The following is a 22,071-nucleotide window of genomic DNA, read 5'->3' on the forward strand; positions in this document are numbered from 1 at the left end:
CTTCAGCAGGGGTGGCAAGGGGTGGGCACACACTGCACAGTGGGGTCACTTTCCCATTTTTGCCTCAGGCAGCAAAACGGGATGGGCTTCCGCTGAGTAAAGGCAGCACTTAGCAGTAAGCGTTTGTATGTATTTTTAATTATTTGTGCTGATTTTTGTTATGTAGATAATAAATGGACCAAATAAGTAAATATAGAACAAAAACACAAAAGGGAGGGGGTTTCCTACTCACCACCACGGAGCTCTTTCTATGTGGTTGAGGTTGGTACTGAAAAATAAAGACAGAACTGCTGCCATCTTAGTGAAGCTTTGCCATAGCAAAAAGCTATCTATGCTAGATGGCTTAGTTATTGGCCATGCCAATTTCATATGTATAAACCTTCCACAGATGCAAAAATTCCATTGCTTATGGACCAGAGGCCAAGGGAGGCCTTTGCAATATCCAGACTCACAGTGATTGAAGATCAGTTCGTAGAACAGAATCAGAAGCCATACTTTGAAATGGGTTTGCAGACACTACTGTATTATGGAACTACCTGACCCTGAAGATATTCATGGAGGCCTCTGCTTCATGTACTTCCGCTACCACCAGAAGTACTACAGGCCGGCATGGTGACTGACAGGGCCTTTTCTGTGACGGCAAGGAGGCACCAAGCCCAGAGAAGCTTTTCTCACCCTCCCCCCATGGCCATGTTTAGGTGCTGCTGTTTTAGACTTTTTTTAAAAAAACAACAATGTTTCTTTTAAAAAACAACAACAGATGCTGTTAGCCAACTGTTATATATATATGTAGCTTAAAATATTGCAAATATAACTAATCATGGTTGGCCTAGCATGGTGTCTAAATTGACAAACTGCTTCTACACCTGGGGGCCTCAGCATTTAGTGGCCAAGTAAACAAAGCAAAAACGGAAATATATGAAGTTTAGACCTAAATTTGGTCTGTGGGCTGGATGCTCTCCACCCCATGATTAGCCAATTGTACATTGAGAATCTCAGAGTTGTGGTTTTGTGTGATGTCTAACCTGAGTCTTTACCGTACTTAGCCCCACAGGCCCCTCCCACTTCTTTTTAGGTGCAAGCCCCCCTTCCTGTAGCACTCCTGACATCTGCAGATTGCCCAGGATAGCTCCAGCCAGCAACAAGGCGAGGAGAAATTCAGTACTGTGCATTTTGGAAGCTTTTCATGTAAAGGAACTGCGGGAATAGACATGGGGCTTATGCTCACCAGAGTGTAGGGTGTGTTTCCATTTCATTTGCAAAGTCCACATCATGTTGCCCTCAAACAACAGTGGGAATGCTTCCTCAAAGCCAGCAATGCCTGGTACACATCACCCAAAAGCAATTAATGCAGTTTTTGTTGTGGAAATACTGGTTTCACTCTCATGCAAATTTAATCATTTGCTTAATTGACTGACAGCACAACCCTACGTTTGTTCAGTATTAAGTCCTATTGAATTCAGTTGAACTTACTCCAAGTTAAATGTGCATAACAGTGTAAATATGCATAGGATCCAAGTAGTCATGACTAAGTTTACAGTGAAATAATTTTAGACCCATTAGGCCATACTATCTATATTTAAGCTCTGGCTGTTCTGTACCAAACTCCCCCTTCCTACCCTCTTAGGCTTCCTTGCCTCAGTATTTTGGGCTATCCTCCCTTGTGAACAATGCGCCCTGCTCCTGCAGTTTTCTTTACAGAATCTGGCATAGGGAAGTTTAGTAGGCGACACTTTTCTCAGGACCTTATTTCCATTTCAGGAAAGACCTTAGCTGCTTAATGCCTATGTGTGAGGCACAGGAACAGGGTAAGTCAAAGAAACGTAAGTTGACAGTCTTATTTCTTAGAAAGAAGCCCAGGCTTTGCCTAGATGGATCACCTTCCTTCTCCTCCCACGCAGTCCACCAGGTTTGGCAGGCTAGTTCCAAGCAACCCAGCACTCTGACCAAAAATGAAAGCCGTCCAAGAAAGGAAGTCCTGCTATAATGTTGCAGGACTGGAGAGACCCGGGTTCATGTCCCCACTGGGTGGACCTTGGGCCAGTCACTCTTCCCACTTAATGTACCTCACAGAGTTGTTATGGGGATGTATGCCTCCTTCAACTCAGTGGTGGAAAGGCAGGATATAAGTGTTCAAAACAAGCAAACATTTCTGCTGAGGTAAATTTATGCCTGCACTGTACCACCTCAGAATGTAGCTAAGGGCATTCAGGAATGCTTCTACAATGTCCGTAACATTGTATGACGTTTTATGACGAAGCTACACTAGAATCTTCTCCCAGCCATTATATTTTTTTTAAATGGAAAGTTCCCCCTTCCTTGCAATATAGAGAAGCAGTCAATCATGTGTATCTTCACCCCCCCTCTTAATTGGTACACACCAAGCACCTCCTGCCTAATTGAGGGCTAGGCCCAAGGCTCACCATGGTATTTCTAAAGGGGGCTTCATTTCCTTTTCTGTCATCTTTCTTGCACACAGACATGCATCCCTTCCATCCCTGTTTGTTGGAGTGAGATTGGTTTAGTCACATTGTCTATCCCTCTTCTCTCCTTGGGCAAGGTGTTCGTGTTCTCTGTAGCCCCATGAATACCACAAGGAGGTTCTAAAGTGAATCAATATGGTGGCACTAATTGGAAAAGCAGCCAAGACAGGAAATAAAGAAAGCTGGGTCGTAGAGCCTGCAACAAATCCCTTCACAGGGACTAGGGAAGTTCCCTCTTTCCCAAGGGGCTGGGTTGTGCCATTTTCCTTTTCCCTTGCCCTTACCACTGGGGTGGCATCATGCCAGTCATCCCTAGTGGGCATATGACACATCTCTCTGCATTATTTACACCTGCTTTACATTGTCCATGAATTGTTTACCACAGGCTTAAGCCAGGCTTTCTTGTTTTCTGTGGAAACAGATCAAGATCCCTGATAGCTGGGGGAGACAGTGCTGCAGGTGTGCCCTATTATTTATCTATTATTCAGAGCACAAATGCAAAAGAGCCAGATGGTCCAGTTAGAATGGGCTCCACTCCCAATGGCTAATGTATAGGTTAAACCAGGTGCCCATTGCTCTCTCCCTCCCAGAGGCAAGTTCTTATCTGTTAGCAGCAGCAGCAGCAGCAGCAGTTTCTTGGTAAAGAAAATAGGTTTCCATGTTTGAAAGATTCGGAACACTGCAAAAGCCAGCCAAACCTGTCTACCAGAGGCACTGCTGGAGAGAAGCCTGGCATTGTTGCCTCTGCCACATTGCCTTCAATACTTTGGGGTGGGGTTTCCAGTCTAGCACTCCCATAATCTTGCTCTCCCCTCCTTCTCGTCCTTCAGAAGCAATCACAACAAACGCATCAGCAGAAAAGATTTTATTATTTTCCCCAAAGAAAAAAAGAGCAATATAAATATTAGAGTATAAAACTTGCGTGTAACACATTGACGTCAGTCTATATGGATATAAGAAGGATATAAGCATATATATAATATATAAGTATAGTTCAATATTAGACACATTGAAAGGACAGTAAGTGTGTTTCAATTCACATACATTTAAAAGCACAAAGAGCACACGTAAAGAAGATACAAAGGAATAAAAAAAATACTGATGTCCACAACTCAATTACTAAGATTAAAAAAGAAGAAAGAAACCTACACATCACTAGGTTTTCAGCACTACTACACTACTTTCAGCTTATTGATTAAAAGGAAAAAGAGAATGACTAAGATTAATCTACAGTACTTTGAGAAGAGTCACATAATAACTACTTCAGTACATAATAAGCCCCAGGCCCAATCCTGTGAGGAAGCTCACCTGCATCAGCCCCGTTAAGATGGAGAGAAGCTGCAGGACAGAATTGCCATTCTGGTGATTCCAGCCGAGCTTGTGCAGGAGAACTTCCCAATGGATTGCGCTCTGTTTTAACTAACTATGTAAACTGTTTCTAGTGCAGTCACCAAACACAAGGGGTGGGTGGGTGACTGGGATCAGTACAAAAATCATACGTCGACTGAAGTTTCTTCCCACAGACAAATCCCGCTTTCTAGACACACAGGAGGCAGCAGATACGCTCTAGCAGTGCAAGACTACACAGCCAATGAGATTGGTCCGCAATGTTTTGAAAAGTCGTCAGATGTTTAACCTGAGGTGATCATAGAAGGCCAGACCATCTCAGACAAGCTCCTTATCAAAGATTTAAGAAAGAGTAATATGTTTCTGGCCTAGTGATTAGCCCTCCATGTTGGAAATATGCTGCTTCTCTGCCCTCGGCTGGTCAGTGCCTCTATAGAAAGGCAGCCTGAGTTTGCCAGCAGCAGGCCGAAGCTCCCTGCTAGTCTGTGCTGCGCTTGAGCGAAGAAAGAGATGAGAACACAAGCCGAGGAAACGCTCACTTCCTCTCCAGACTAGGCTATGAAACAATGTGGCTAAAAACCCTAAAACAAGTCATTTCGAAACACAGCAAAGGGATTTATGATTATTCACTTTAAATCCAGTGGATTTATATCCAAGTGGGGGTGATAGCAGAGGTCCCAAGGACCTTCAGTGCACCAATGGTTACTCACTTCTCTAACGTTCAGAACTTGGCCTTGGGGGCTTGGTATCAGAAATCCCTGCCCAGCTCCAGCTCCGGCATCCCTGATCTGTCCCTGGCCCCTTGCGTCCTCAGACCAACTGTTGTTCGCACGTGAAGAAGGCCAGCAAATCAAGGGCCTTCCTTGGCTGTGCTGCCTAGGCGTGTGGAAACTTTCCTACTGCTCTGATCCAGGGCAATGCATCTTGTTACTGAACTCTACTCACAGACAGACAATGCTCAGGTTCCACCAGGATGTGGGCACTTCACAGCATATTTACATCATGCTGTATATGGCATGCAATGACTTCTCTATTCTAGGTTGGGAGGCGGCAGCTGGCCTACCGTAGATGTGAAGTGAATGTTTTGCATGCAGCTCGATGTGCAGAAAATATGAAGCATTCCATTTTTGTTTTAATTCTCTACCTACAAGGCCACCGGAGCCCATTCACTGACAGAAGGCGTCTGCCTGTGGAACTAACAGAGCTATTTCAGTGCTTAAAGGAGGAGCGGCAGCTCACTATACTCACAAGCGATTGACTTTGACTTCCTTAAACTTATTCCAGAAAACAATTACTGTACACATAAATATTTATGGATCAAAGTGTGGATGAGATGTGTTGTCTCTTCAGAGGCCACTGTAAATCAATCAACACAGGCAAAATTCTCCATCTTCCTACTATGTGAGGCATTCTCTGCCTCTGGGAGGCTTCCCATAGCAATGTGTTTGTGCGCCTTGCCTCTTAGGTATAACCATTTCAGTTTTATTTCAACCATCATTGGTTAAGTTTTAAAAATGCTGTTGAAACTCATTCCCTTCTAATAATGCAGGATGGACACTGTTTTAAAATAGAAAAGCAGAAACTAAAGCATCCCCTCGTCAATTTCATAACAAGGATTCCAACCGAGATATTTTTGTGGGGACAGAAAGCATTCATCAAAATTTGGGGGACGTGAGAATGTTCTTTAAATGGAAAAATGTATAAATCAAAACCCCTTTTTAGAAGAATTATTTACAATGGACAGGGCCCACCCTAAGCCTTGTATGTTGTGCAGATCCCTCTGGAGCAAAGCAATGGGAGAGAAAAATATTCCAAAGATCTGACACCCTTGCATATTAGATCATCCGCATGAGAGTATAAGCTATAATTCATCACTATCCACAGGGCTTTTGTTTTGTTTTGTTTTGTTTCCAGATACTTTTACATCAGGAGGACTAACAGTAGGAGACTTTCTCCTAACTCAATGTACATTCGCCATGTTCCACACTTTTTTATTTTTAAAAAATGGTTAACCACAAATTCACATTCATCCTCCATCCTAGGCTATGAATTGGGGGAATGCTGGAAGAGTCTGCCCTTTAGATCTAAGGTGGCAGCGATGTGTCATCCTGCGAATCTTACTTCTTCTCCTTCTTCCCTGACTTCTTCTTGTTTCCACCTCCGGAGGCTGCAGGTTTCCCATCCCGCTTGGCTGCAGAGTTGGAGAGCGTGGCTGTGCTGCCAGGGATGTACACGTTCTGTCTGTAGTCAGGGACGTGCTGCAGGGTGAACTGGGGGCCATACCTGGTGCTGAGGCCCATTGTGCCGGCTGCTGTTGCTCCTCCGCCCAGAGTAGAATTTCCATCAGGATTTGCAGCGGCGGCGGCAGCGGCTTCTACACCACCACAGGGAGGGGGATGGAGAGAAGGAGATTGGAAGGGGGAGAAAAGTCAGAAGGGCGAATTCTTAGCATAGTCGTTGCTAGATGTCAATGTATAATTTTAGGGTCTTGACTACACATCATCTAGGGAAGATGCACTCAGCCCACCTCCCCACCCCCAGAATTCTTATGAACAGCAAGCTCTTTGGCATGTGCACAAGGCTTGGGAGTGATAAGGCAGAGAGCTCTGGTTTGAAGAAGTGGCATCCTGCAGCCCGGCAAAAATAAATCCCTGCTTTTTCCTGAAGCCCAGAGGATCCGAGTGGAGAGGAAGGGAAAACTCTAGGCAAGAACAAATAGAGGCTTGCTAGCACACTCAGAGCTCTTAGGAGCAATCTTACTGTGCCCTTGTCGCATGCCTGGGATGCTTGGCAAAAAGGTGGGTGTTGAACCCTCATCCCAAAAAGGCTGTGTGCTTTTTGCAGGGAGCCTCATGGCCAGGGAGCCACATGGGTGCTGTGTTGTGTGTCTTCTGTGACCTCTCATTTGTATGCCTTGCATTGTAATCGGCTGTGTTACTGCAGCAGTGGTGCGTGTGTGCAGGCGTCTGGGTTAGGGGTGTGTCCCTGTCATTTTTGCACTATAGACTTAAGTTTTCCATTTTTTAACAGTTGGCTTTAATGAGAGATAAACACTCCTTTTACAGTAAACAATGACATATTTGTATTTTACAAAATACAAATGCTTCTACTTATTTTAGATTCACTGAAGATGAGCCATCTGTGGCCTGAAACCCAGCTTTTGTTGATGATGAATACATTTGCCTGTATACCCTTCTATGGACTTCTTTGTGCCATGCTTATTTCTGGAGCTTCCTTTTCATTTGACTTCCCAAAATACGAAGAATCTATGAAAATACTGAATGTGTAGCAACAATAGAGCAAGGAGGAACAGGAAGAGGTATTAAAATTGTGCCAATGGACTTAACTATTTTGATTTTGGCTAGAGGAGAGACATTCTGTCCTGGAGTTAGCAGTTATGCATGGGTTTTTAATAAAAGGGTTTAAAATAGTGCTTTTTCTGGGGGGATGCAGGGGTACACATACCCCTAAACATGTTGTGTTTTTAAAACGGGAAAGGACAATCTGTCTTCTCCGCTGCCTTATCTCTTCCTAGTGACCTACCAACCCACTTCTGTGCTGTAGTTTGACTGAGGAACTCGAATGAGAAAAGACCGTCCAATTGAGCTGCCCTGGTAAAGCTTTTCTGCCCTCTGGCATGAGATGGGCTTTGATTATTATGCACAGCAGGCTCCTCAAATGAAAAATAGCAGCCGGGTGCCAGAATAACATCCAAGTGCATGGAATGGCAGACTCTAGTTTTGTATGGTCTTTGGTTAATTTATTTATTAAGTCAAACGTCAGTTGCCCCACACAGAAGATTAAATTTATAAAGAAAGAGAGCACATATACTTTAACTGTTAAAAAATACTGAGTGATCAGTCTGTGTCAATCGCATGATTGAACCCCTCTATGCCCTCTTGCTAAAGAACGTGAGAAGTGCTTTCCTGTATCAAGACCCCAGAGCCCAGCCTTGCTCTAGCTCTGAGGTGGGCAGAAAGTATGTCAAGATCTACTGGCAGACCTCTGGGTTATTTGCAGTAGATTGTCTGGGGAGGGTTCCTCACTCCCAATTGTTTAACAAGCAGCTGTTGTTTTCGCTCTCAACGCAAGCACGCTGACACCAAACTCTACATACATTAAGCATAATAGAAACACCGCCACCCGACCCCACTCCCATCCATCTTCCCTCTCTCCACCCCCTTTCTTTTTTCTTTCTTTTTTCTTCTCCCCCTAATGCCTCAACAAATGAAACAGATCTGTAAAAACGCTACGTGGAAGAAGAAGAAAAAAAAAATACGAGGCACTACACTTCTGTAAAACAAGAAAATCCTTAATAAAAAAAAAAAAATGGCTGCGAAGGGGAAGAATCTTTAGGCAGAATGCAGGACCCAGAGTAGATTTTTCTGTGACAGAACTGTGAGCTCAGTTCTGGTATGAAAAAATAATCATAATCCTGAGATGACCATGCTAAGAGAGGCTCTATTTCTTAATTATATGTAGCGTCTTTCCGTAAACCCCTTTTGCGCCTGGCTTCAGTTGGTGGATCTTGGGTATGGATGGAGTCTTGATTTTCAATATGCACAGGTCCCCCCCCCCCCACAAAAAACTTGTTTCCCTCCTTAATCTCAATGGGAAACCAGCTTCCCCCACAGTTCTGCTTAAAAATATTAGCAATTATTGTATCTTATATGCATATTATGCACATATACACTCCAGCTTTCTAATAAGCTGCATTTGGCCTCAACATTATGCTTCACAAGTGTTCCAAGAAAAATAAATGCCCCTAAAAATATGCAAACTTTTTCAGAAAGGTGCTGAGAATCAATCACCACAATAAACTTTAATGGGGCACCTTGAAAACTTAACTTTCTTTTGTTTTCTTGTTTGCAGAGCCTTAGCTTCTCATTCTGGCTTTTATGCTGACTGCTTTCTATACTCCTACAGTTGCAGATCTTTTTTCATACAACAGTTTGATTTGAAGGGAAAGCACCTGTGAGAGGCTAAAATCTTGAGAGGACCACAGGCAGGGTCCCAAGGGGAAAGGGGCTGCCTAATCCTTTACTCAAGCTGCCTCTCCTCCTCCTGTGGCTCCCTGTGGGGAGAAACAGCCTGAGAAGATGTGGAACAGGTGACTAGGGAAGCGATTTAGAGCAGATGAAAGGGTTAAGAAGTCCTCCTCCTCCCAGGTAGACTCTGATTTATTTCATGCTCACATTGACCTGAATTTTTGTGTCTCACCTCTTATGGCCAACAGGAGGCTAGGAAAGCAAATCTTAGAACAGGCAAAAATAAATGAGTTTGTGTCTCTGCTTGTTTCTGAAACAGAACCTGCCCAGAGAGCTCAAGGGCTTATCACTGGCGCTATGGACACTTATGTCTGTTGCCTGAGCTTTGACCACCACAAATGCTCGGACCTTTATTTAACAGCAGACAGTTCAGTTCAGGGAGACCTGCTGGGGCCTGCAGACAGGTGGTGTCTAAAAATCTATGCAGCAACATTCCACCAGGCAGTTTCCTTTTATCAAAGAATGCAATTCTCCTATGTGCACAGAAGCCAGGTTCTCTCCCATCTGCCCCCATGCAATCTTAGCTCATCTGCTTACATCCTCTTAAAGTTCTTTTTTTTTCTTTAACCAGCCAAATAAATAATCTATCTCTAAAATATCTACTCAGGATGAAAAAATTGGGCCCTTTGGAATTTCTAATTTTCTACGGTGCTATAATTCTAATCTGTGCTGTACTTCTCTGTCTGCCTGCCTTAGGATATTGGCCCAGAGGGTTTCTCTTTGATGCTTCAAAAGAACTCGTTTTTAAAACTAATTGAAGAGATTCCTAGGCTCTTCAGCACATTTGCAAATAATAGTTTCTCGCAGAGCTCTCTCTCTCTCTCTCTCTCTCTCTCTCTCTCTCTCTCTCTCTCTCTCTCAACAACCATGCTAATGGATGAGGACGGGACTTACTAAAAAGAGAAACATGGATTGACCATTCCATTGTGCATCATTAAACATGCAGTCTATGAATGACCTCTGAATATGCCTAATGATGGATGTCACCCCAGTCTCTGTAGTTAAGCACAGTTTTTCCAAGTGACCATAGAAAGTGTTTAGAACAAGGCTTCTCAAACTTTTTTGTGCCCAGGACCCCCTTGAGATGGCTGAAAATTACTGAGGCCCACCAGTCACAAAATGGCAGTACAGGCAGAGCCAGTCACAATGTGGTGGAAGATGAAGGCAGAGATTGATATTTTCTACTGATATCTTATCCATCTTTGGAAACTGCTAGATTCTTTACCAAAGCCCTTTCCTTGTGGCAAGATGCTTCAAAACTCAGCTCTACTCAGGCTAAGGACTGACACTGGAGGTATTATGACTCAACCTCCCCATTTTAGGTAGAATTTGCTGATCCAGAGGATCTAGGTGGAGGAGGCTTTGCTTTTATATATTTTCCTTCCCACCCATCTCCTCTAATTTCATCTCCCATTCTCCTTTCACAGTCAACTTGCCACTTAACTCTCCCCTCTTCCCTTGCCAGTTTCTTTCCTTTTTCCTCCTTTCTATTCCCAGTTATCTTGCTTTCTCATTTCATTCAACGCCTCCCCTGGCCTTTTCCCTTCAGAGGAAAGAAACCTTCTCCTCTCCTCCCTGCTCCCCCTCTCCAGTTTCTTTGTCTCCTGGTCACCTTTACTCAGCACGAATGGAGGTGTTGGCCCAGCCCAGAGGCTGTGGCATGGCTAGGGGCCAGGGCAGACTGTGGCAATGAGGCCCCCCCAAAAGTGGCCCAAGGGCCACTGTGTGACAAACACTGGCTTAGAAGATGATGGGATCCTGCACAACGCTTGTAAGGAAAGGGTGATAGCCAACATTAGTCATTCTCAGATCAGACTCAGTGAAATCAGTGGATTAACTAGGTCTTATTGATTTTAATGGATCTACCCTGTCTTAGCTGGATATCATCCATAGTACATTAGTTTTCTTAGGATAAACTAAAATGCTACTTTTGAGTGTAGGGAATGTTTAGATTAGTCTCCGTTGGGTGCAAAACAGATTTCAGGTTGCACCAACAGCTACTGGGACAAGAAAACAACCATAGCTGCCCCCCCATATTTTGTAAATATAAAATGTAGCAGCCACCTCATATTTTTGTATTTTTAAAATACAGTGGTACCTCGGGTTACGTACGCTTCAGGTTATATACACTTCAGGTTACAGTCTCCGCTAACCCAGAAATAGTACCTCGGGTTAAGAACTTTGCTTCAGGATGAGAACAGAAATCGTGCTCCGGCAGCAGCAGGAGGCCCCTTTAGCTAAAGTGGTGCTTCAGGTTAAGAACAGTTTCAGGTTAAGAACAGACCTCCGGAACAAATTAAGTACTTAACCCGAGGTACCACTGTATGGGGGAAACAACCATTATTGTATATTTGTTTTTTGAATGCTTCCCTGCCAAAACCTCCCTGCACATAGATAGGTAGCTCACAGCACCGTCACATTTTTTTGAAGGATAAGGTGAAAATAAAAAATTGATCTGCATTTGTAGCTGAGTCAAATATAAACAGCTGCATTTTAATCAGCATTGTCAATATTTCAATGCAGTTTCATTTGAAACTAATAGATTAACCCCATAGCCTTAAAAGATAAAAATACAGACACTATTCTCACACGATGGACTGAATGGCTGTTCACATTCACTATTCAGTACGTTGGGCTAAAACTGCGCAACAAAAATAGCTTTCCTTTGAAAGAAACAACATCCCAACATTACAGACCGTTTTATTAGACAAATGCATCTGGAAGCATTTGGATAGTCATCAGTCGCTTGGCAGAGATGTGATCTCCAGAGCCTTTGGTGGGGGGAGCTAAAGCGAGCAGCAAATCCAGTGAATGTATAGACACAGTAACCTATTTTTTAAAAGCCACGCTCCCTGGACTACAAACTCAGGACAGTGATTTAGGGCTCATCCAGGCTTTCTTTTGTCTTGCACTTTCCAGGCATATGTCCGCACTCTAAAGCTCCATAGCCAAGCAGTGTTTTGTTTTGTTTTTTGTCCTGGCGCTTTCCCTGGGGAAAATCCACATTTTACCACTGAATCAGAGCAAATGTCAATCCATAGAAACTCCGATTGCCTTTTGCTCTGATTCAGCGGTGAAGTGCAGGTTTCCGTGGGGTAAGCACCAGGACCCAAAACAAAACAAAACTACTTGGACACAGAGCTTTGAAGCCCAGACCTGTGCCTAGAAGCACAGCACCAAATAAAGTCTGGATGAACCCTGACTGTGCAGAGGGACTTGGCATCAGGGCCTGTTGGAGCAGACGTTAACCACTATCCGTGTTGATTTGCAGAGGCTACAGCTAAGACAAGAGGTGAATGCTTAATAAACCCCTCCCACCTCCATTTGGCAAAAATAATGGGGGAAATCTGCTTAAATGGACATTAGAAAGCACTGACGTGAACAGCATGATTGCTTGAATGCATCTCGCTTGCTTGTGTGCTTTGCTGAACTAAGCCCATTATGTGGCTTGGGAGAGAGGTTCCGCAAATAGCAGGCACCGAAATCTCTTAAATGTGTGTGCTGCACAGGCAGCTAGATTCTGCCTTTCCCCCCAGGAACTGCTACAGCTTCTCTGTTTCCCTTTCTACCAGATCCCCTTTGTAGATCCAGAGTGGGCTCCCTCTGGTACAAAACAGGTGGCCCTTCTGGGAGCTCTGTCCAGCCTTGCTAGGGGGCTCCCCATTTGGTCCCAGCAAAGCACTGGTTCTGCTCTTTGCCTCCTGAGATGCAGCTCCTTTACCTCCATCCTCTCTAAGGTGCCAAAGGAAGAGAGGCTCTGGCAGTGTTCTTTCCTTACACAACTTACTCCTCTTTGTCTGCGTCTGGACCTGCCCACAGAGCAAGAAGCTGCTAGATCACTTCCTCCTGGCTGGTCTCACTGGGTGGGAGGGAGCTAAAGAGACCTTTGGGTGCCTTGGCTCCCGTGGGAGTTGGCTCCATGGGCACAGGCAATGCTGCTGGCCCTATGAGCATGGGGAAAGTGGATTAACAGCTAAATAATGCTCCGTGTGGACAAGCCACTTGGAGATGTCAGCTCAGCAAGGATAAATGTGATGATTAGCTAGCCGTATTTACCCCCAGGCAAGATATCACATCTAAAACTTGCAAGCATGCTGCAATTCTGCACATTTCCTTGACAGTAAGTCCCACTGAGGTCAGCCTCTGAATAACCTGATCCAGAAAACACATTGTCTTCAGAAGTATTAGTTTTATGTGCATTTTGCAATTTTAACTACGTAATTAAATAAGCAATTGTCAGGGATTTCAACATTCAGATAACAGCCAGTTTGTGAAGTGATTACCTAATTTTGTGGTGTTTTGGATCCAGTGTGGATGGGAATGTGCTGCATTGACAGAATGGAATGCTTGTGGATTGTTGCTTGTCCCCATGGAGCCTCCAAAGTGGGGTTCTACAGGGGTCAGTTGTATCCCCTGTGCAATTTAGCATCCACATGAAACCTCTGAGTAAGGTCCCTTTGCATTTTGGAGTGCATTGCTAGCACTGTGCTGATGATATGCAGCTCTGTTTCCCTCTTTGCAGCTGCAGGAGTTGCGATGGATATGCTAGACAAGTGCCTAGCAATGATAAATGGATTAATTGGGAGCCAACAACCTTGATTTAGATAAGACTGTGGCGCTGTTAAAAGGGACGCGGGTGGTGCTGTGGGATAAACCACAGAGCCTAGGACTTGCTGATCAGAAGGTCAGTGGTTCGAATCCCCACGACGGGGTGAGCTCCCATTGCTCAGTCCCTGCTCCTGCCAACCTAACAGTTCGAAAGCACGTCAAAGTGCAAGTAGATAAATAGGGACCGCTCCAGCAGGAAGGTAAACGGCGTTTCCATGTGCTGCTCTGGTTCGCCAGAAGCAGCTTAGTCATGCTGGCCACATGACCCAGAAGCTGTCTGCGGACAAATGCCGGCTCCCTCGGCCTATGGAGCGAGATGAGCACGCAACCCCAGAGTCGGTCACGACTGGACCTAATGGTCAGGGTGGTGCTGTTACTGGGTGCTTCACTAAACCGGATGGCTGGAGTTCAGCCTGTTCTGCATGGGGTTAACACTCCTCCTGAAGGAGCAGGTACACAGTTTGGGGCTACTTCTGGATCTTTTAGTGTCACTTGAGGCACAAGTGATAACCTCTGGACAGTGATAACGTCTGTTATCCACACTCTGGTAACCTCTAAATTAGATTAATGTGTTACGCACAGGGCTGCCTTTGAAGATGGTTTGGAAAGTACAGTTCAGAAGCTGGCAGCCAGACTGCTGATTGGGATAAGGCAATCTGAGTATATAACACCAATTCTGGCCGGGCTGCAGGAGCTGCCAATTGGTTTCTGGGCTCAATTCAAAGTGCTGGTTTTTACTAACACAGCCATATGTGGCTCAGGACCCCAATACCTAAGAACCACCACTCCTCATGTGACCCCACATAAATATCAACAGAGGTCCTTCTTGGTGTGCCTTCTCTGAGGGAGGCATGGAGGGTGGCGGCTCCCCGTTTGTGAAATGCACCTGGGAAGTTCACCAGGTACCACTGTTGTTTGCTTTTAGGCACCAGACTAAAACCTATTTGTTTACCCAGGGATGTGACTATTAATTGGGAGGGTAGTAAGTGATGCTTTCATATTCATAGGTCAGCATGCTAAGGTATTGTACAGTGGTACCTCTGGATGCGAACGGGTTCCATTCCGGAGCCCCATTCGCATCCTGAAGTGAACGCTGTGCGCGTCTTGCGATTCGCCACTTCTGCATAGGCGCACGACGTCATTTTGGGCGTCTGCACATGCGCGAGCAGCGAAACCCAGAAATAACACACTCCATTACTTCCGGGTCACCGCGGAGCGCATCCCAAAAAGGCTTAACCTGAAGCGACTTCAACCTGAGGTATGACTGTATTTTATACAGAGTTTTAATGTCTTATCCAGTTAAGTTGCTTTGGGACACTCTTCTGTGTTAGAAAAGTGACAAATAAACATTAACAACAACAACAAAATTGTGAGACTTTTGTCTGAGATTCTCTTTATAAAGTTAAACGCTGGCTTGTCTGCCACTGCTCATCAGGCAATCTGCAATTTGTGGGGCAGCTTCCGACTTCCTGGTCCCTGGAACTGTGCAGAAGACAGCTCAAAAGCAATCCTTTAATTCGCAAAGCAAGGAAATTGGATCTGGATTTGCTGAGAGACAGTGGTGAACATATGGACCCCGTAAAGCTATTTTTACCAAGACACATTTCAGAGCTGAACTGAACTTCCGCATTCTAACCCTCTCTGTTTTAAAATGTAAATGCTTTAATTCCAAAGATGCGTGTCAGGGTCCTAAACCAGCCTGAGCAACTGTTAACCAGGACTGTTTAAGATGTGTAGGCAGCTATGCGAACAATATTTGGGAACCCGCCTCCAGCTAATTTTATATTGAGCTTTTTTTAAAAAAGAAAAAAATCCTGTATACAAACATTAATTGACTAAGAGATTAGAGTTCTTCTAAGAACAAAGAAGCCCTTTAATCTACAAAGAGTTGCAAACCAGCCAGCTGCCCATTTGCCATGGAATTCTGTATGGTGATAAATAGCGGCACAGCTATTCAGGAAGCACGCAAACCTTGGCTCTCTTGCCATAACCCTAAAGCTGTTTTAGTTCAAGCTTTCTGTATAAACTTTTACAGGCATGTACATTAAATATCCTCCACACACACACACACACACACACACACACCCACCCCTCCACTCACTCCCAGCACAGCTGAAAGTAATAACATTAGTGAACAAGTTAGCTGCAACTGACCATTTGCTGATGCAAGAATCATGGCTTGAAGCATTTCTGTATCAAACTGGTTGTTTGGCCAAGTCCCATTCTCATCCCCATTCTGAGACCTAAGGAGAAAACAAAGCAAATGGAACATTAAAAAGAGGCAGAGTAGACACAGTGCTAACAATCTAAGGGATTGCTTCCTCCACAAAGCACACACAGCACAGTCTATTCTTAGTATTGTTTTTTTTGGGGGGTGGGGGGTGGGGGAGAAAGCACAAGGTACAAGGGAGGTATCCTTTTTTGAGGGACTAATTTCTTCATGGATGTACTCTTAACTTGGAAACTACTGCAAAGCAAACCTACTGTCCCTTTAAAAGTTGTGCAAGAGTGCTTGTTATGCAAAGAAAAGAAAAAACTTTTCCTACAGACATTCTCTCTGGTACACAACAGTGTCTTATGGCACATTAAAACAGATTTATTGTGACATTAGCTTTTGTGGACTAGAGCCTACTTTGGCAAATGCATGAAGTTTTCTCCTCAGTATTTCATGCAACTCATGATTCACAAAGCACATGCCACAATAATGACAAAAACATCTGTTATTTTTGCTGCTCACAGGTCTACCCCTCTGGAATTTACTGTTATTGGAGCCCAAATCTCCAATAACTGGGCATGCTGTTTAGCAGGGCATGCTGCCCCCTTAGTGTAATTAGGATACTGACAATAAGTAGCACAATGCCATGGGAAAATAAAACTCCCCCCCTTCTATCAAGTCACATCCATGAAGGGGTGCAATCAAAGGCTTTTGGACCCACAAAGCTCTATTTGCTGCTTACATTAAAACAAAAGGGGAAATTGGCAGCACTTTCTACCAAATCAAGATGTCAAAGCAGATCCCTTCAGCTGCAGAACCACTTTACACTGCCTGTAAAACTGTTACTTGAGCTGTTGACTCAGCTAATTCTAATATCCTGGTGTCTACCTCTTGTATTGATTTATAGTCTGACCTTATTTGTATACTTACAAGCAGGTCCCACTGATTCAAAGTAATCAGAACTTACTTCCAAATAAGTGCAGCTGTAGGGACAACCATGCAACTCCATCACTGCTTCTCCTTCAATGCTTTCCCAATGTCCGCAATATACTCTAAAATACTTTTAAAAAAGTAATCACTGGGCACTTACTAAGAGTACAATCCACCATGGTGACTGAGGCCAGTTCATTTCCCAAACCCAGATTGGAACGGGTCCAGATAATCTCCTTCTTCCAAGAGTACCTGGAGTTGAGCTATCACTAGCTTCTCTAGAACCTCCACCTAAAACAGGGTGTTTGTGACAAAGCAGTATTGTCATAAAACTCTGGGTCCAGGGTAGGATCCTTCAAGAATGGGCACACTACTGCCCTTTAGATATTTCATAGAATCATAGAATTGGAAGGGTCCCAAGGGGCATCTAGTCCAACTCCCTACAATGCAGCAGGAATCTCATCTAAAACATCCATGACAGATTGCCGTCCAAACTCTACTTAAAAACCTTCAAGGAAGGAGAGTCCACAACCTCCCAAGGGAGATTTGAAAATGGCTAACCTATCTTCTCTCAGTCTCCTCTTTTCTAGGCTAAACATACCCAACTCTCTCAACCATTCCCCATAAGGTTTGGTTTCCAGACCCTTAACCATCTTGGCTGCCCTCCTCTATACACATTCCGGCTTGTCAATATCATCTTAATGAGCTCACACAGGAGATAACTATTGCTATGAGGCCAAAGCCTCACCAAAAGGTAGTCTGGCCATGACAACTGTACACCAGCAGTATCCCCCATCTATTTCTTTGGCTCAACACCAGGAATAGTGTTGGGGTTTTTTTGCTGAGAATAATGCAGTGTCTACGTTTTGAACACCAAATATGCTGTTGGCTGAAATGATATTTACAGTTATTCCCAAAGGACCATTTATCAAGAAAATAATCCGTATTCTAAAAAAGAGAAAACTTAACTGAGATAGTTTCTAATTAAAAACAAGGAAATAAAACTTGCCATCTTAAGTTTGTTTAGAAGATAGTAGAAAAGTCTGAACATAAAACAGACTGCCAGCTACCAGAGTAATTGCTTGTCTTTATTAGGGTGTAATCCTATGCCCAGTTACCCGGGAGAAAGTCCTGTTGAACTCAATGGGACTTACTGCCATACATTTTTACTCTGCCTTTCAGCCAGCCAAGTGCCTAGGGAGGCTTAAATGAAACTAATAGAAATAGTGCAATCAATAAAACTAGAGGATCTAATAAACAAGTGGGAAAGCAGAATAAAAATATAAGGCTGCTTTGTATGAGTGTGTATACTGCCTTGTACTCTTCAGAATCATCCTACGTTCAAAAAGGGTGGAACAGCAAATCAGTTACTGTGCCAAGAATTGCTGGATATGACAAAGAAGCTTGGCACACAGGCAGCACTCTTGACTAGGTTTCCAGCATAGGCAAATGTCCCCCCGTTGGGGTGCTCAAACCAAAAAAGCCGTGTCTCCTCACACAGTGGGGGCAACCCAGAAAAGGCTAGTTAGCAGACAGAATTAGAACAAACTAGAAAATATTATATGTTAGGTTATGCAGTTATGCTATATATAATGTAAAGTACAACCCTGCCTTCCTCTGTCACTGTGTTATTTTCACATCCTTGGTGTGAAAGACAGAGGTGGGCGAGAACAGGAATGCAAAGTACTGGTATGAATTAATCCGCTCTTCAGCTTAAATAAAAACAAGAAATGTTTCCTGATTTGGCAGAGCTCTAGCCATTCCAGCTCAGCATCTTCCGAAGGCTAGGAGGCCCTCCTGTATCTAGCACACTGGCAGTTTCTATGGCAACCTGCTGTGTATGCGTGCTACATCAATTGCATCACAAACACTTCTTCCATTAAACCACTGTATGTCTGTGCTGCATTTAACTGGCATTTTCTATGGAATGTGTTAGTTCCGCTGGATTTTCTTTTGCGAGAGAAGAGGAGAGGCCATGGCGGAGGATGTGCTGTCGTGCTGAAGGTTCCTGGTTCAATGTTTTCATTAAAAGGATGTTGGCCAGAAGGGCAGAAAACCTTTGCCTGAGAACCTTGGGGACCCACTGCCAGTTAGGGTGAGCTCAGTGGACCAATGGCCTCCTCACCCAGGGCAAGGCAGGGATCGGAAAAGGGAGAGAGGCTTTCTAGCCAAGGTCCTTCATTGTCTATGTTTGCCTGTATAAGGAGGGGAGGGGGGAACACCTTTCAGAACAGAAAGGCAATGGAGTGGCAGTGGATGGCAGGGAGGGTAGAGAGCAATTTCAAACAGATCTTGCACTGCAAGTACCTCTGGAGATGCCACCTACAAACTCCTGGGTTACTGACTGTGAAGAAAAGACTCTGACCCCAAGGAGCTTGCATACGGACACACAGCACAGCTACATCGATCAGTTGAAAAATGGGCAATTCTAGTGCAAGGTTGGCTGTTAAAGGCAAGTAAGACAAGGTGGCAGCCCTACTCCTGCAGTACTTCATTGGTAACTCCAGGGAATTCTGGTATGGCACAAATGATTCCAAGCACCTGCCTGCTAATTATGTCTCTCAGTATCCACTGAGTTTCTCTTGCCCCGGGGAAAAAAATCTCTGAATTGCACTGTGAGCCACAGACACCATTTGCAATCAGATTTCAAGAAATATCATGTTAGACTGATTTATTAAAATGAAGTTGTGTGAAGGAGGGAAATGTGTGTATGTGTGGGGGCGGGGAGGAATGGACTGCTACTTTAAAAACAGCAATAATGTTTCTGTACCTTCAAAAATAGTATTGGGTGGAGCTTTCCCCATAATTTTCTCTTCCTGCCAAGAGAAGCTCCACCTGCTATTAAAGGTGGAGAAGCAGTGCCAGTGAGAAAGGTGGCAACCCTACAGGTTGTAAGGATACAATTGGTCACCTTTGCCCAGGGAAACTAATGGACAGCTGCTGTTAAGCTTCTAGTAAAATCCCTCATTAGCACTGTCCCAATGATAAGAAGCTGCTTTAAATATAGACAGTAGATTGCAGGCGATTATAGACAATTAGGATCGCCACATTTCCCCCCCTAGCAGTGCTCCTTTGCCTCATCACAGTTATTGGAGGCGTTCATTATCACTCCATGCAAGGGGGGCGGGAACTTCACTTGCAGAATTTCTGCTTTCATACACTTAAAAGGCACAGGTGATTCGCTAGAAAAAATACGGACAATCGCACAGATTACTACACAGTTATCAAATCTGCAGGAGATCACTTATTTGGGAGACCAGGACTGCAGAAAATTGTGTAAGAGTGTTAAAAATTGAAGATTTGTTTCCATTTAAAGGGAGCATAAGAGGTCTTAGGTCCTAGTTACTACTTAAGCAAATGCTTAGAAAATGCAGTGGAAGTAGTCGAGGACTGACGACAAGGGCCGGTGCCATGGATCAGCATTACTAGGCACCCACAGAGACTGAAACCCCAACAGAGGAGGGTCCACCGCTAAATCCTATTCATTGGCTTAAAACATTTCTATACTGCTCTTCAGTTAAGAGTTTCCAAGGAAGTATTACAACAGCTTGCCGACTGCAAAACACAAATCACCAATAAAATGGTTGAGAGAGCACAACAAACAATCCAAGCGGATATATAAAAATGCACCAGAAGTTAAAAACCTGGGGAAATAAAAAGGTGACTAGAAGATATTAACGTAGGCACTAGGCAAGCCTCCCTAGGAGAGAGCCCCACAAGGGGTGCTACAAGTGAGAAGGCCCTGTCTGGCTGTTGCTATCCGGTCCTCTGCCACTCTAGGAAACACACAAGCACACACAACCCCAGGAAGCATCCAGTGATGTGAAGGAATCATAGAATCGTAGACTTGTAGAGTTGGAAGAGACCCTGAGGGTCATCTAGTCCAACCCGCTGCAATGCAGGATTATGCTGCTGCCCCTATGAAGACTGAAATGGCAACCCTGGCATTATGAGCACCATGATCTAACCACCACCACAAATCAACAGGAGCTGAACCACACCTGCCACTCCAGGCGTGTGAGCAGGGGCAAGAGCAAGGAGGAGGAGAAGTCACAGAAACAGCAGCCACCCCCACCTCTCTCTTTCAGCAGCAGTATGGGGCTGGACCCAAAGGAGAGCAAGCAAATGGGCAGCACGGATGCCACCAAAGAGGATGTGGGCCCATCTTGTCCAATCTCCACTGCCTCTCCCAACCAAAAAGTCAACAGACAAACCCCTGAGTATCATGAGCCTCCCCCTCCCCATTTTTATCTACAAGCTTTGCTGAACTGGGGGCAGAAACAGTAGACCAAGACGAAATGAAATTAAACCACTGAGAATATACATTGATCGTGCCAAATACTGATCTAAAATTTGGGAATGGCCATATGTGCAACTGATCAGATGGGGGGGGGGAGTGCTCCTGTGCCATTAACAGGGGTCTGACTGGAAGAAATCAGAAGTGAAGCTTTCCATGCCATGGAGCAAATCACCTGTTCACTGCTGTAGCTCAAATGGTTACGGAAGAGCTAAAGGGACTGGCTGAAAAGTTGGCAGCCCTGGTGCAGCAGCAGCAGCAAGTCTGGACAACCAGGAAGCTCAAACTGAGCTTTTCCTTGAGGGCTGAAGAATGCTGCCTTCTATGATGATGTTGCTTCTAATCTAGGAACAAAAAGCCCTTTATCAAACACTCAGTGACCTATTTTACTACAGTACAGTATATTTACTGCATTCTGGATTGGAGTTGCCAACATTTTCTGGCAGATTTTCTGAGCCTTTAACAGGTGTGTAAGAAGATTTCTGCAAGTGAAGCCTTTCCCTCTCATTAGGCATCTGTGCAATTGGGAAAAGTTTCAACTACTGGCACTTTCCCCAGTTATGCAGATGTGGTGATGAGAGCAAAAGGTTTTGCATAATGTATTCCTGCTTGTACAGCTGCAGTTCAGTTTGCAGAAGCCTGCTGGGACAAGCATCTCAGATCTATTCAGATGCAGGCATTACGTGCCTCCATTTTTTACCTTAAGCTACCTCTTTATTATATTCCATCTTTTGTAGGATATTATTATTATATTATATTATATTATATTATATTATATTATATTATATTATATTATATTATTATTATTATTAAAAACAGCCAGGTGATTTATCCAATTTGCAGTATTTTTATGAATTGGGTGGGCAGGGGGTGCAACACAACTCTGGTGGACACCAGCTTTCTTGTGTCAATTCCCTAAGTAAAATAAGAATATATCAGAATGTATATCCAGTAAATCCACTTTGTCTGTTCTCCTGCTCTGGAAGTTCTAAAAAAACTCTGCTCAGGGACAGGTGTGTCTCCATTGTTGGTTTCGCAATCAAAGGACTGTCAAGTTCAATTGGCCAATAGATGCTTAAACATCTGTTACTAAATGCAGAGTTTTTTGAATGACAAAAGTAGGCATATTGCCATAATTATTAT

General features: G+C 44.1%; 1 protein-coding gene across 1 annotated transcript in view; it reads right to left on the minus strand.

Annotated features, from left to right (window-relative positions):
* Positions 1-3,333: 3,333 nt before the first annotated feature.
* Positions 3,334-22,071, minus strand: part of LOC309374819 (protocadherin gamma-C5-like) — a 49,104-nt gene continuing 30,366 nt past the window's right edge. Inside the window, exons 4-5 of the mRNA XM_081919998.1 lie at positions 15,641-15,729; positions 3,334-6,204 (exon numbers count right to left, since the gene is read on the minus strand). Of these exons, the coding sequence (XP_081776124.1) occupies positions 5,948-6,204; positions 15,641-15,729 (346 nt within the window). The 3' untranslated portion in view covers positions 3,334-5,947. The remainder of the gene's footprint in view (positions 6,205-15,640; positions 15,730-22,071) is intronic.

This window comes from Podarcis melisellensis (assembly GCF_964234715.1).
Source record: "Podarcis melisellensis genome assembly, chromosome: 7".
NCBI classification, from domain to species: domain Eukaryota; kingdom Metazoa; phylum Chordata; class Lepidosauria; order Squamata; family Lacertidae; genus Podarcis; species Podarcis melisellensis.